This window comes from Centropristis striata, chromosome 11 (assembly GCF_030273125.1).
Source record: "Centropristis striata isolate RG_2023a ecotype Rhode Island chromosome 11, C.striata_1.0, whole genome shotgun sequence".
In the NCBI taxonomy this organism is placed as follows: Eukaryota; Metazoa; Chordata; class Actinopteri; order Perciformes; family Serranidae; genus Centropristis; species Centropristis striata.
The window spans coordinates 14,055,150-14,068,014 of record NC_081527.1 but is presented as its reverse complement, the minus strand read 5'-3'; the positions used below and the strand labels follow the sequence as shown (position 1 = coordinate 14,068,014).

The 12,865-nt window shown below is 39.5% G+C and overlaps 2 protein-coding genes across 2 annotated transcripts in view; one reads left to right on the top strand and one right to left on the bottom strand.

The window, feature by feature from the left end:
- Window positions 1-2,856, bottom strand: part of LOC131979807 (protein unc-13 homolog A-like) — a 39,415-nt gene extending 36,559 nt beyond the window's left edge. Inside the window, exon 1 of the mRNA XM_059343849.1 lies at window positions 2,609-2,856. Within this exon, the coding sequence (XP_059199832.1) occupies window positions 2,609-2,630 (22 nt within the window). The 5' untranslated portion in view covers window positions 2,631-2,856. The remainder of the gene's footprint in view (window positions 1-2,608) is intronic.
- A 1,333-nt stretch (window positions 2,857-4,189) lies between these two features.
- LOC131980934 (BTB/POZ domain-containing protein 2-like) lies at window positions 4,190-11,011 on the top strand. The gene is given in 9 exon segments (XM_059345237.1): window positions 4,190-4,746; window positions 4,865-4,984; window positions 6,183-6,339; window positions 7,159-7,264; window positions 7,356-7,553; window positions 7,834-8,026; window positions 8,670-8,757; window positions 8,856-9,002; window positions 10,586-11,011. Coding segments are annotated over 9 exon segments (1,728 nt in total). The 3' UTR covers window positions 10,748-11,011.
- Window positions 11,012-12,865: the final 1,854 nt, after the last annotated feature.

Genomic DNA, 12,865 nt, shown 5'->3' with positions numbered 1-12,865 from the left:
AATCAAGAAAACCCTTCAACATGAACTGTCAGAGAATGTAAAGTAGGGAGTGGGTGAGCTGAGTTCAGCCATCCAATGACAAAATGAGGGCTGACATGATTCAGATAGACAACGCTTTATACTGAAGTATCATATATAAACGCAGATCTGCAGCAGTCCTTGCAACTGCTGACAGAAACATTACACTCCCAGATTTAGTGTCCAAATCAAGACAGGAAGAAAACTGGACTTGAAAGTATATCTGCAGTAAAAGATGCCAAGTTTTTCAGAGTTAATCTGTTTCTGTGTCTGAATTCTGCTTTGTCTGCAGATGCTCCAAAGAAATGCTGCCTATTCAAGAGGCACAAAGTACTGTGGAGGCCAGAAATAGCTCCAGTCAGGTAAGCATGAATGATGTAACAGGAACAGAAAGAGGGCTCTCAGCCAAGTCTCGTAGTCTACGACACTGACAGCCGCAGCCGGTGTTTATGAATGAATAACGCTCAGGGTCTTAATGACACCTGGGACTGACTCAGTGCAGGGACAGTCAGTGGGTGGACCTGGCAGGACAGGATGAGGTGGGTAGCATCCATAATGGGTCTGACGTATAAAAGGTGACTTTGAAATACCCCTAACTTTCACTTTGTCTCCACATTGACATTTTTCCATCTACGACAAATATCTAAGCTAAAACATAACTCCACACACTCATTTACTTTTAGGGCTTCAACTCATTAATATTATCTTTAAAATATCTGCAAGTTATTTTCTCTATGAATTGATTAATTGGGTCTAGAAACTGCAATATCATAGAGACCAAGGTCATGTCTTCAATATCTGTCATTTATGGTTGGAATATGACTTAACAATTAATCAATTATCAACATAGCTGAAGATGGATTTTATTTGCATCCCTTGAGAAATAAACAATTGCTTTGGCTCTGATTTGGATGTTTTACCATTTTCTACTGACATCTTATACAGGCCAACAATGAATCAGTTAATTGAGAGTCAAATGATAAGGTTGTATATTGACAATAGTCTGTTGATACATTACCCAGTAGGATACAGGGGTTATGATTCAATAAGTTGCAATATATTGTGATACTGGAAGCAAGGCAATGTATTGTGAATATTTAAAATCTAATTTAGTATAAACAACACACCATCAGATGCATAAAATCTGAGTTAGAAAAAGTTAACTTTTATGCAGTCAGAACAGTGAGCTCTGAATTTGCATTCATTGGAATCCCTATAACATCCAACATTATAGAACTACTTTTTGTGCAGTCTGCTGAAAATCTTTTTATGTAAACTATTGATTACAAATCAAATGTTTTTTTGCCATTATCATATTGAGGACAAACAACTGTCAATTGTGTTTGTTCCAGTTTAAGTTAACACAACATTCTCATAATAAGAGAGTTGTTTTTGCAGTTATGCTGATTCAACCCCAATCTGTCCAGCAAAAGCTTAAAAACATATACTGGATGACAAAAAATTCCGTTTGAGAGGGGTCCCATCAGCTCTGACCATATATTCCCTTGATTGCTGCACCCTGGATGTGCAGCTTTAGGCAGTGTCACTTGATGAGCAATCACAGCAGATGCTTATTCATCGCACTGACAGGCAACAGTGTCAGCATCAGGAGGTTTTCAGGGGAGTCTGCTAGGAGGAGGTGACGCATCGCTTCAGGGAAAAAACGTTGAGAAGTGACGAGCACCTCCAGCCGGCTCCGAGTATTCCCTCACGACCACATCGGAGCGGCAGCGCAGAGGCGGCGGTGCGGCAGCGGCAGGGGCTTTTCCTCGTCCTCCACCTCCTTTGACTGCCCACGCATGAATGAACAGAGCGGATGACACACACACACACACACACACACACATCTTTATATAGTTGTGAGGGCCACGATTGTTGAGTTGTGTTTGAGGACTACCACTTCCCCAAGCCCAACATTTCAGGGTTTAGCATCTCTGTTAGGACCTTTCCTGAAATTCATACAGATGATTAATTAAGGCCTTTAGAGGCTATCCTAGCATTTTCTTTGTGAGGACCGGGCATAATGTCCTCACAACTAAAAATGTCCTCACAATGTTGGTGTTCTGCCAAGGCTTGGCCCTCACAACTATATAAAGACAAGCACACACACACACACACACACACACACACACACACACAGCAACAGTACCCACCAGGGAAGAAAAACAGAGGTTCTCCTCCTCCATGTAGACATTTATAGAAACTCAAAGAGGCTATAAATGTTTGCTGGTTTTAACAGTCACGACTGGGCTAGCCTGTAACAACTGCTTCTTTTTTTGCTGTCAGGTAACTCATTCATAACAAGCATCTGTATTTGAGTGAATTAAACAGACATGTCATTCAGCCACAGTGCCGTTAAAAGTCTCCCAGAGGCATCCCCCACTATAAACGTGCCGTGTTTCCGTTAGCTGCTGTGTAATTTAATGACTGATCAGCACAAACCCTCCGCTGCTCCGGCTACACTGACTTTTCCACGGAGCTGATAGCCCGCAGGCTCTGTCAGACAACTGGTGCAGCTAAACCGCCAGCAAGTAACTCAATAACATCAAACATAGAGGGTTTAATTCCCCCCTTAAATGTCCTCTCTTACCTCCCACACATAGCAGGGACATCTCTGATAGCGGCGTGCGCGTCCCCGGCTGTCCTCTACTGAGTGCTCCGTGATTTGTTTGGTCAGTCCGTTGGTCTCTTGGTTACAAAAAAAAAACTCTAACCGCCGAACCGTTACCCTAAATGGTAACGGAAACCAATTAGCATCATGTCAGAAGCGCTCGGCTCTTTCTCGGAGCTGTTGCTCTTTCGGCAGGACAAGACACACAGGAGTGAATTCCTCGCCCCCCTCTTCTTCCTCCTCTGCATTGCCTCCTCAGCTCTCCTCCTCCGCTGCTGCTGCTGCTGCTCCTCCTGCGCGCACAGCCATCTTGTTTCAGTAAGCAGCACCCTCCGCGCGAGGACAGCTCCCTCGCGCCGCGCCGCCCTGACGTCACGGTTGATGAGTAGCAGGCAGGGAGAGGAGCTCGCGGTGGGGTGAACGGAGGAGACAGAGACGGGATGGGGCTGGATTAATACCGGCCTGCCTCCTCGGTGTAAATGCACCCAGTGAGGAATTTCATTCATTGTTTTCAAGGTTACAAAACATTTAGAAAAAGTTGGCTTTTTGTGCTATTTTTATCTATTAAACGTGCTTTACCTACGTAACCTACAGCAATATTCAATTAACAGATGTTTATCATAGGGGTGGCCAACTGCAATATAACTGTACAATAAGTCACCTCTGGTTGGAAGAGGGGGCCGAGCCCCCTTAAATAAATGTCTTGCCCCCTCAAATCAAAATTTTAGAAGTTGAGAAAGCACATTTTAATATACTCAGAAATTAATATACATTACAATTTGACAAAATTATCTGCAGTAGCGGGAAAATCCGCCGAAAAGGGACACACGATACACGATTGTTGGTTGAAATCTGGATGAAGGATGTTTTGCTTTGTTTTATTCATTTATTTACATTTTGAGTTCCACAGTTATCCAATTTTAATGTGTCATGCAGCTGTATAGACACGTGTTATGGGCAGTCACACAAATGATGCGAATATTGGTTATTTGTGACTACTCGCTTCTTTGTGGGCCAGCAATTATATTAGGGTGGCTGTGGCCCCTGCTGGCCAACACAGTATTTTGATTTTTAATGTACACTAAAAGTCATTAGTACCAATCCCCACTTTTTTTTATTAATTAAATTTTTATTTCCCACATGAAAGCCTAAATCCTCTTTAAAGCCTTACTCCACGTGGTTTGTATCGTCTAATGATCTTACAAATTAGGTTTGATAATTGAACACAAATCAAAAGTGGGTTTATTTTGTAATAAAATCTGATTTCCTTAAATCTCAACTTTACACATAGATTTCATTTGAGGCCTGAAGTAGCCTTAGTAGTAGTGTGTCTTCTTTGTTCATGTCTATTGTCTGCTAACAGATATGAGGAAATACTTACAGTTTTTTGTATAGCTAAACAATCATTAACAGGTGTGTTTGCTACAGATTTAAATTCTGGTGTGAGAGTTAAATAAACCTCCTGTGCAGATGGCGATTTCGTTGTACTATCAATAACGTACGCCGGGGGGCAGCAAAGGGCAGCTATGGCCGTCGAGACTACAAGAAATACTGAAAGCGATGTAGTGCGTTGTTTACGCCTACACTCGGTTCAAGATGGCTGCTGGAGACAACAGCGGCAGGCCTCCTTGCCTTAATTTCTCCGGTCCCGGTCCTTTGGGAAACAGCCAGCCCAGCAACAGCGTTTTCTCCATGCCAGCATCCAACGGCGGAGCGGTCGGTGCGGCCGGGGGAGCCCAGGGAGCTGCGAGGCGTCCCAACCCGCAGCTGGGGCCTGGCGGGGGAGACAGCAACGGTGTTTCGAGCGGAGCTCAGCCGACTGCGCAGAACTCCCTGCAGCAGTCCGCTGCGGCAGGTGCTGCGGCAGCTGGGGCCATGGCCACACCGGCGTCCAACATGGCATCCACCGCAGCGTCAAACGCGTCGGCGTCGGCGGCACCGACCGCCACTCCGGCGGCCGCGTCCGTGTTGGTGTACCGAGAGCCAGTGTACAACTGGCAGGCGACGAAGAGCACCGTGAAGGAGAGGTTTGCTTTCCTCTTCAACAACGAAGTGCTCAGTGACGTTCATTTTTTAGTGGGCAAAGGAATGGGGGTTCAGAGGATACCTGCGCACAGGTAAGAAGATTAGCTGCAGCTCAGTACCCGCAACATTAGCCAGCTAACTGTGAATCTGCAAGGCGAAAAGACTCAACCTCTGTTGTTCTGTGTTGTCGCTGATTGTTGACATTGTCAGGTTTGTTCTGGCGGTGGGGAGCGCAGTGTTTGATGCCATGTTCAACGGTGGGATGGCGACGACCTCGACTGAAATAGAGCTTCCTGATGTGGAGCCAGCTGCCTTTCTGGCACTGCTAAAGTAAGGAGAGAGTGAGGCCGAGAGTGAGCCATTTAAATTGACTGTTTGGGTTTCCTGAAAAGTGGGCGTGTATTTTTTTTCAATACGTCTATTAGCATTAGGGAGATAGCAAGAATTTTGCGGGTGAATTTAAGCTCAGATGATGCAACATCAAATGTCATACCAATCGCATTATCATTTGATTATAATTAAGCTTAGCATGCAAGATACAGTGGTGGAAGGTACCTAAGTACATTTACTCAAGTAATGTAGATAAGTACGATATGGGGGTATGTGTAATTTACTCGAGTGTTTAGATTGTATGTAACTTAAGTTTTTACACTACATTTAGCTGCCAGGACCTGAAAAGGTCTAGATTTAACATAAAAACATGATCAATATAAAATGATTAGACTTTTTTTTTAAATAAATAAACCTCATAACGGTATATTAAGTAGCTAAAAAAAACCCTACCTTTACATAACTAAAAGGCTGCTAACATAAATGTATCAAATAATAATCCAATCATATATTTGGAATATATTTAACAATCTGAATGGGACCATTCTTCAGTACTTTTACTTTTGACACTTTAAGTACATTTTGATGCTGTACTTTTACTTGTAGTGAAGTGATAGTAAAAGTAGTAGTACTTTTTACTTAATTAAGCGATCTGAATACTTTTTTCCACCACTGCAAGACACTAAATTGTAGTGTGTATATATATATATATATATATATATATATATATATATATATATATATATATATATATATATATATATATATGTGTATATATATATATATATATATATATGTGTATATATATATATATATATGTGTATATATATATATATATATATATATATATATATATATATATATATATATATATATATATATATATATATGTGTATATATATATATATATATATATATATGTATATATATATATATATATATATATATATATATATAAAAAATTTAGTCAACTAACATGCTTCAGTTTGATGACTAATCGATTTGTTGATTTAATCAATTGACCTGTAAAATTGAGTTTTCACACAAAGAATAACGCAAAATCACCACTTTAAATGTTGTGTTTTCACTCAATATATACGTCATTCAGCATGAAAAAAAGCATTTAAAATTACTTATACTATTTTTTACTAAATTGTGTCCCATAATAAATTGTATCATCTTGTATAACTTCTTTTAGGTTCCTCTACTCTGATGAAGTCCAGATCGGGCCTGAGACGGTGATGACCACGCTATATACAGCTAAAAAGTATGCAGTGCCAGCACTGGAGGCTCACTGTGTGGAGTTCCTCAAGAAGAACCTGAGAGCAGACAATGCTTTCATGCTGCTCACACAGGTCAGCTTCCTACAGCTATGAATGTTGACCAGTTCTTACGTGTGTGTGACTGATTGTACTGCCTCTATATATTAATATGCCAAAAATGACTGCAGTGTCTCCTAGTTTTGCTGACGTAGATTTTGTGTGCCAACACAGTATGCACAGTATGTGCAATAGAGCTGAAACTTTGACCCACAGAGCTGAACATCATTTTATATTATTTGATACTGGTGCTGATATGATAGCTGGGATTCAATGCATTTTCCCCCAAAAAATAAAACAACAATTAAAGATATAAACATTCTTTCTGACAAAACCCCTTAAAAAAATAATTAACAAAATAAGCCAAAGCTCTCAAATGTTACATGTCGTCTGAACAGTCTTCTTAAATTGGCAGATTTATGATTTTAAGAGTAAGTAAAGATGATTATGCCATCTTTTGGTATTTGTCAGTTTTTGACTTGGTGCCATGAACATAATTTGTTCCATAGCAAAAATTATTAAGTTTTGAGAGCCAGTCCTACTCTTTGATCTCATGCATTAGTGCGTATCTGCAGTGCTTGTACTGTACTTATTGACTTGTTACTCATTGAGAGGAATGATCATTTATTTATCAATAACTCAGCCTTGAATTCTTGAAGAACACTTGAAGTAGTGAGCATACGTCTGGATAAATTAAACTTATATTTTATCGCATGAGCTGTGTGAGAGTTTGTAAACCGGTATTTTGATGATATTTTGCTGTTGTAAAAATGCAGCTCACATTTATTTTAATTCATCAAGAATATTGTCAGTTTTTAAGTTCTCTTCTCTTCATTTTTGTATTCTTTGTTTCAGGCACGGTTGTTCGATGAGCCTCAGCTTGCCAGCCTCTGTCTAGAAAACATTGATAAGAACACTGGAGATGCTCTGGCTGCTGAAGGCTTTACGGATATAGATTTGGGTAATGGCGCCTTGTGATTGTCATTACCTTATAAATATTTCAGAATAACAGCCAAACTGACTATTGGTTTTTCATCTCTTTCTCCCCTTAGATACATTGGTAGCCGTGTTGGAGAGGGATACTCTGGGAGTGAGGGAGGTGCGTTTGTTTGGTGCTTCGGTGCGTTGGGCCGAGGCAGAAGCTCACAGGCAGCAGCTGCAGCCCACACCTGAGAATAAACGCAAAGTGCTGGGCAAAGCTCTCACACTCATCCGCTTCCCTCTCATGACCATTGAGGAGTTTGCTGCAGGTGAACAAAAACACAAAGAAATCAACAAAGTAGCTTTTCTTCCATGTTTTTTCTTCCTTTTGCGTCCATTCTTATCTCTGCCAAAGCACACACACCTTAATAATAATAATAATAATACATTTTATTTGGAGGCGCCTTTCTTGGCACTCAAGGACACCGTACAAAAGATAGAAAAGATTCAGCAATAAAATACAATAAAATACACAGAATTAATAACAATACAATACAAAAGATAGATTCTGTGCTTCAGACCCTGATCCTTGTCTTCGTCCCGTCTTAGGTCCAGCCCAGTCCAGTATTCTGACTGACAGAGAGGTGGTGAGTCTCTTTCTCCACTTCACAGTAAACCCAAAGCCTCGTGTTGAGTTCATCGACCGGCCTCGGTGCTGCCTCCGCGGGAAGGAGTGCAGTATCACACGTTTTGGACAAGTGGAGAGCCGCTGGGGTTACAGCGGGACAAGCGACCGCATCCGGTAAGTGTGGAGCAGAGCGTTTCAAAAATGTAATTACAATTAATAAATTATTTAATACATTGGCCTGTGATTTTAGTCAACCTCGGAAATGTGAGTCAACTCTCAGAGTTTCATCTTCAAATACGAAAAGATTACTTTGGCTGCATTTCTGTGCTTCACTCAAACTTAAACTACTGACAAGTCTTCAATGTATTTCTTTCTTATATGTATCAGTAAGAACATAAGATAAAACTGATAATGTGACTACTACCCCTACTATACTGTATAATATAAAACCTGGAAAAAAACGTCTGTACTGCTATCATCACACGAAAGAATATTTACTTAAATAAAAAAAAATAAAAATCCCTGGTTGACAAAATTGACAAATGTTTGCATGGATTAGCACTGTACTCAATATGGACCTTTTTCAAGGCAAGTACATGTGTAACTAATAACTTTAACAATGTCCCTGTTTCATTAAAGTGACCACTTCCATGGCTCCAGTGTAGAGCATGCTGTGACAGAAACAGTGTTAATGTTATTGGTTACACCTGTGCTTTCTCTGTTACGACCAGCTGTAAAAAAGGGACCAAATATTGAACACACAGCTCCACACAGTTATCTATCTCTTGATATATTCCTGTTGTGTTTTTCTTCTCAGGTTTTCAGTAAACAGAAGGATATTTGTGGTTGGGTTCGGTCTCTACGGCTCTATACATGGACCCACAGACTACCAAGTTAACATCCAGGTGTGAAACCAAACTCTTCAAAAGTTATTGTCATCTATTGCTGTATGTTGTAGGTGTGTAGTATAACTTATTTTGGATGTTTGTGTCTCTCTGTGCAGATCATACACACAGACAGTAACACGGTGCTAGGCCAGAACGATACAGGCTTCAGCTGTGACGGGTCACACAACACCTTCAGAGTCATGTTCAAAGAACCAGTGGAGATATTACCCAACGTCAACTACACTGCCTGTGCTACACTGAAGGTCTGTGATATGTTCACAATATCACCACATAACCATGCATTCAAATTCATTTTTTTTTGTTTTTCCATCAGCAAAAGTCGTAGATAGTAGTGATACCTGGTGCTTTTTTTGGTACCACTTCTGTGAGGTTCCAAGTGGGTTGAGCCAATACTTGAACATGGTGTAAAAGATTAGAGCCCGAACGAGATGGGATTTTTGAGACCAATGCCTAAACTGATTTTAGAGGGGGGAAATTAATTGATATGATGGCTGATATAGTAACTTTTTGAGCTGGAATGAAAATAGACCTTTTTTATGTGGATTGTGCGCCAATTTTTCACTGCTCTGCAAATGTACCCAGAGAGCTACTTTATAAAACATAAAACTTTATTAATAATATTTAACATTGTTATACAAACAATGTATTGCATTGACAGCCAATTCTATTAATGGTAACTGAGAGAATAAATAGCTAAATAAACATCCTTACTGTTCAGTTTTCAGTCAATTGTTGACTATTAAAATAATCTTAATAACGCCTAGCAATGTTTTGCTAGTTTTGTTATACTGTGTAAAGAAAGTTTTTATAACAACACATATTGGACAGCATATACAAGGTGAATCTCAATAAATTAGAATATCATGGAAAAGTAAATTTCCAGTAGTTCAAGACAAATAGCCCCAACCAAGTATTGAGTGCATATAGATGGACATAGTTTTCTGGCCAACATTTCCATATTAAACATTCTTTTTAAAATTGGTCTGTTGTAATATTACAATTTTTTTGAGACACCGAATTTTAGGTCTTCATTAAATGTAAGCCATAATCATTTTAATTAGAAGAAATTAAATAAATTAAGACATGAACTTTTTCATTCTGTGTGTAATGGATCTATATAATGTGTTATTTACACTTTTTGAATTGAATTACTGACATAAATAAACTTTCTATGATTTTCTAATTTATTGAGATGCACCTGTACACTGATTTGATAGGCCAAAATCGGCCAATAATATCGGTCAACTGATATATCTGTCAGGCTCTAGTAAAAATAGCCAAGCTACAGCCTCGTCATCAAAAGCAATGGTGATTTTTTTAATCAGTCAACCGATATATGTCGTACACTAAGCCATACAATTAAAAAAGTGCAGATGTTCCTCTGTTTGGTTGCTGATGAAATGTGAAAGTGGCGTATTTAACATGAGGTCATGGCAGTTTTATGCAGCTACACTCAAAATACAACCATCTGCACAGTGGTGATCAGGTGGTCGAGCCTCGGTATTAGGCTTCAATTTTGGGGCTCATTGTTAAGTGCAGCATGTCAAAAAAAGTTTTGCACAGCCTTCAAAAAGCTTGTTTTGCCTGATTAACACTGCAAAAATTTAATATTCTATTTACTCTCTTAGAAGATAGAACTGACAAGTATTCACAATTGAAAAGCTTGACCTAAATAGGAAGAATCTATTGATCAACTCTTCAATTAATCTACTGCCAGCGTTTCTGCTCTAGTCCCCCCACCCCCTTGTGATATTTTTTTAATATCTACTCTGTCACTGCAGTGCTGGCTCCAGCTGTGTATTCAACCTCTCTGTCTGCATTTCAGGGCCCAGACTCTCATTATGGGACGAAGGGAATGCGAAAGGTAACACATGAGTCATCATCCACTGGCACAAAGACGTGTTTCACCTTTTGCTACGCGGCGGGCAACAACAACGGCACTTCAGTAGAGGACGGACAGATTCCTGAGGTCATCTTCTACACATAGTCACCTCTGACAAAACAACGATCTTCCATCAAATGTGACAACCTGACACCAGCGCGGGGCCACACCTCAGCAGCCGTTCTGGGGACTAATCTCTCAGACATCATTCTGTCCCCTCCATATAGTGCACTACTGTCGGCCACATGGGAAGACAAACAGCCGTAAGGCAATGTAGGTCACTACATGGGGGCGTAGCTTGTCATTTGAGAAGCTGTCTCTCTCTTTCTCAGCGGCTTCCTTCACCCCTTTGTGTTGTAGTGATGCCAGCCTCTGAAACAGACATGACTGTAACCGACTCCACAGGGGAGGGAGAGGGGGAGGGAGGAGCCTCTGAGATTATTCACAGTATCGATGTCATGGCTGTGGATCGACGGCATAAGGCTTGACACTGAATTCTACTTGAGCTGTACAATTCCCCTTCCACAGCATTAGTGCACAGGAGTTGCAACTGTATGAATGTACAGTTTATCAGATTTGCCAAGACAAGATCCTCATCACCGTTCAGTACAGACCAGCATTTCACTCTATCCCACATCAACTGTAACTTCCATAGACCTCATAGGCTTTATGAACTGTTTGAACCAAACTTCATATTAATCTTAACAACATGATAATGGTAAGGTTAAATGGTTTTGGATTTCTACATACAATACAATCTGTGATATCTTGTGTCCTTTGCTTGGTAGTTGCCTATACCCAAGATACCTTGCACTTCTTGGCCTTGCATATGTTGATTTGGTTGTTCTATGGATGCACACTAACTCTTCAGATATGTTTCTTTTTTTGCTTTGTTTTAAAAAGTGTGGGCGGAAGAGCTTTCCCTCTTGGTGTGGAAGTGAAAGGGTTGTATATTAAAGCGGCATTTATTAACATTGTATATGTAACTTGAAATAACTATTGATTAAAGAGTGAAGAAAAAACATTGTGGTGCTTGTGTTTTTGGAAAAAAACCTTTTCCTCGGAGTAACACTTAAAGGTCCATTGTGTAGTATTACACATTAAACTTTCATTACTATATTTTCATTAGTTTATTAACACCTAACTAAGAATCATTTTATCCACTTATAATGAGCTTTTTAACATATGGAGCGGATTTGCAATGTTTCACCACCTTGTTTCTACAATAAACTAGAAACAAAACAAACACCTACTCTAAAAAATATGTTTTTCGTGCCAAAGCACACACATCATCGCAGATTTCATGTTCATGTGTTTCCTTGCATTGCCATAGCTCAGGGTAAGGCAACCTGCGGCTCTGGAGCCTCATGTGGCTCTTCAGGCCATCTGCAGTTGCTCCCTGTGGCTGTGACAGAAACCATTCCTCCAAGTGAAACGGTTATTTCATAACATTTTAAATTCAATCATTGGTGATCATCATCATTAGGCCCAAATGTATTCTTCAGTTCAGTGCACTTGTGCTTTACTTGAGTATTTTCCATTTTATGTAACTTTATACTTTTACTCCACTACATTTATCTGCCAACTTAAGTTTACTTTTTTTTTAATTTTATTAAATGTAAGTAGTAAAAATGAGTCTAACCTTTACAAAATTAAAATAACATAAATGCATCAATACAGATAATGAAATATTTTTGGAATATATAAAACAACCTGATTGGGGTCATTCTGCATCATGAGTACTTTTACTTTTGATACTTTAAGTACATCTTGATGCTGATACTTTTGTACTTTTACTTAAGCAAGTTTTGAATATAATACTTTTACTTGTAGTGGAGTCATTCTGCAGAGTGGTGTTAGTACTTTAACTGAAGTAAGGGATGTGAATACTTTTCCCACCACTGTGTGTAGCTTATATATGGCGTTCTATTTAACCTTTAACCAACTCAAATGTTAAACAGTCTACAGCGCCTTTCACTTTTAGTCATCTTCAAGTCTAGTTTAGAGATATTTCTTCTGGGTCCAGCCTCTTATTTCCACTTGGGTCCTGGCGGCATTCATACAAAATCATATTAATAAGTGCTCATTATGACCTGTAAGTAATGTTGGTAGGCTAATTTAGACTTAGTAGATTTTACAATCTATGCTTTTTTCTTCTTTTTTTGGCCAACAGTGGCTCTTTTGTTAGTAAAGGTTGCTGACCTCTGCCATAGGTTCTGCTAC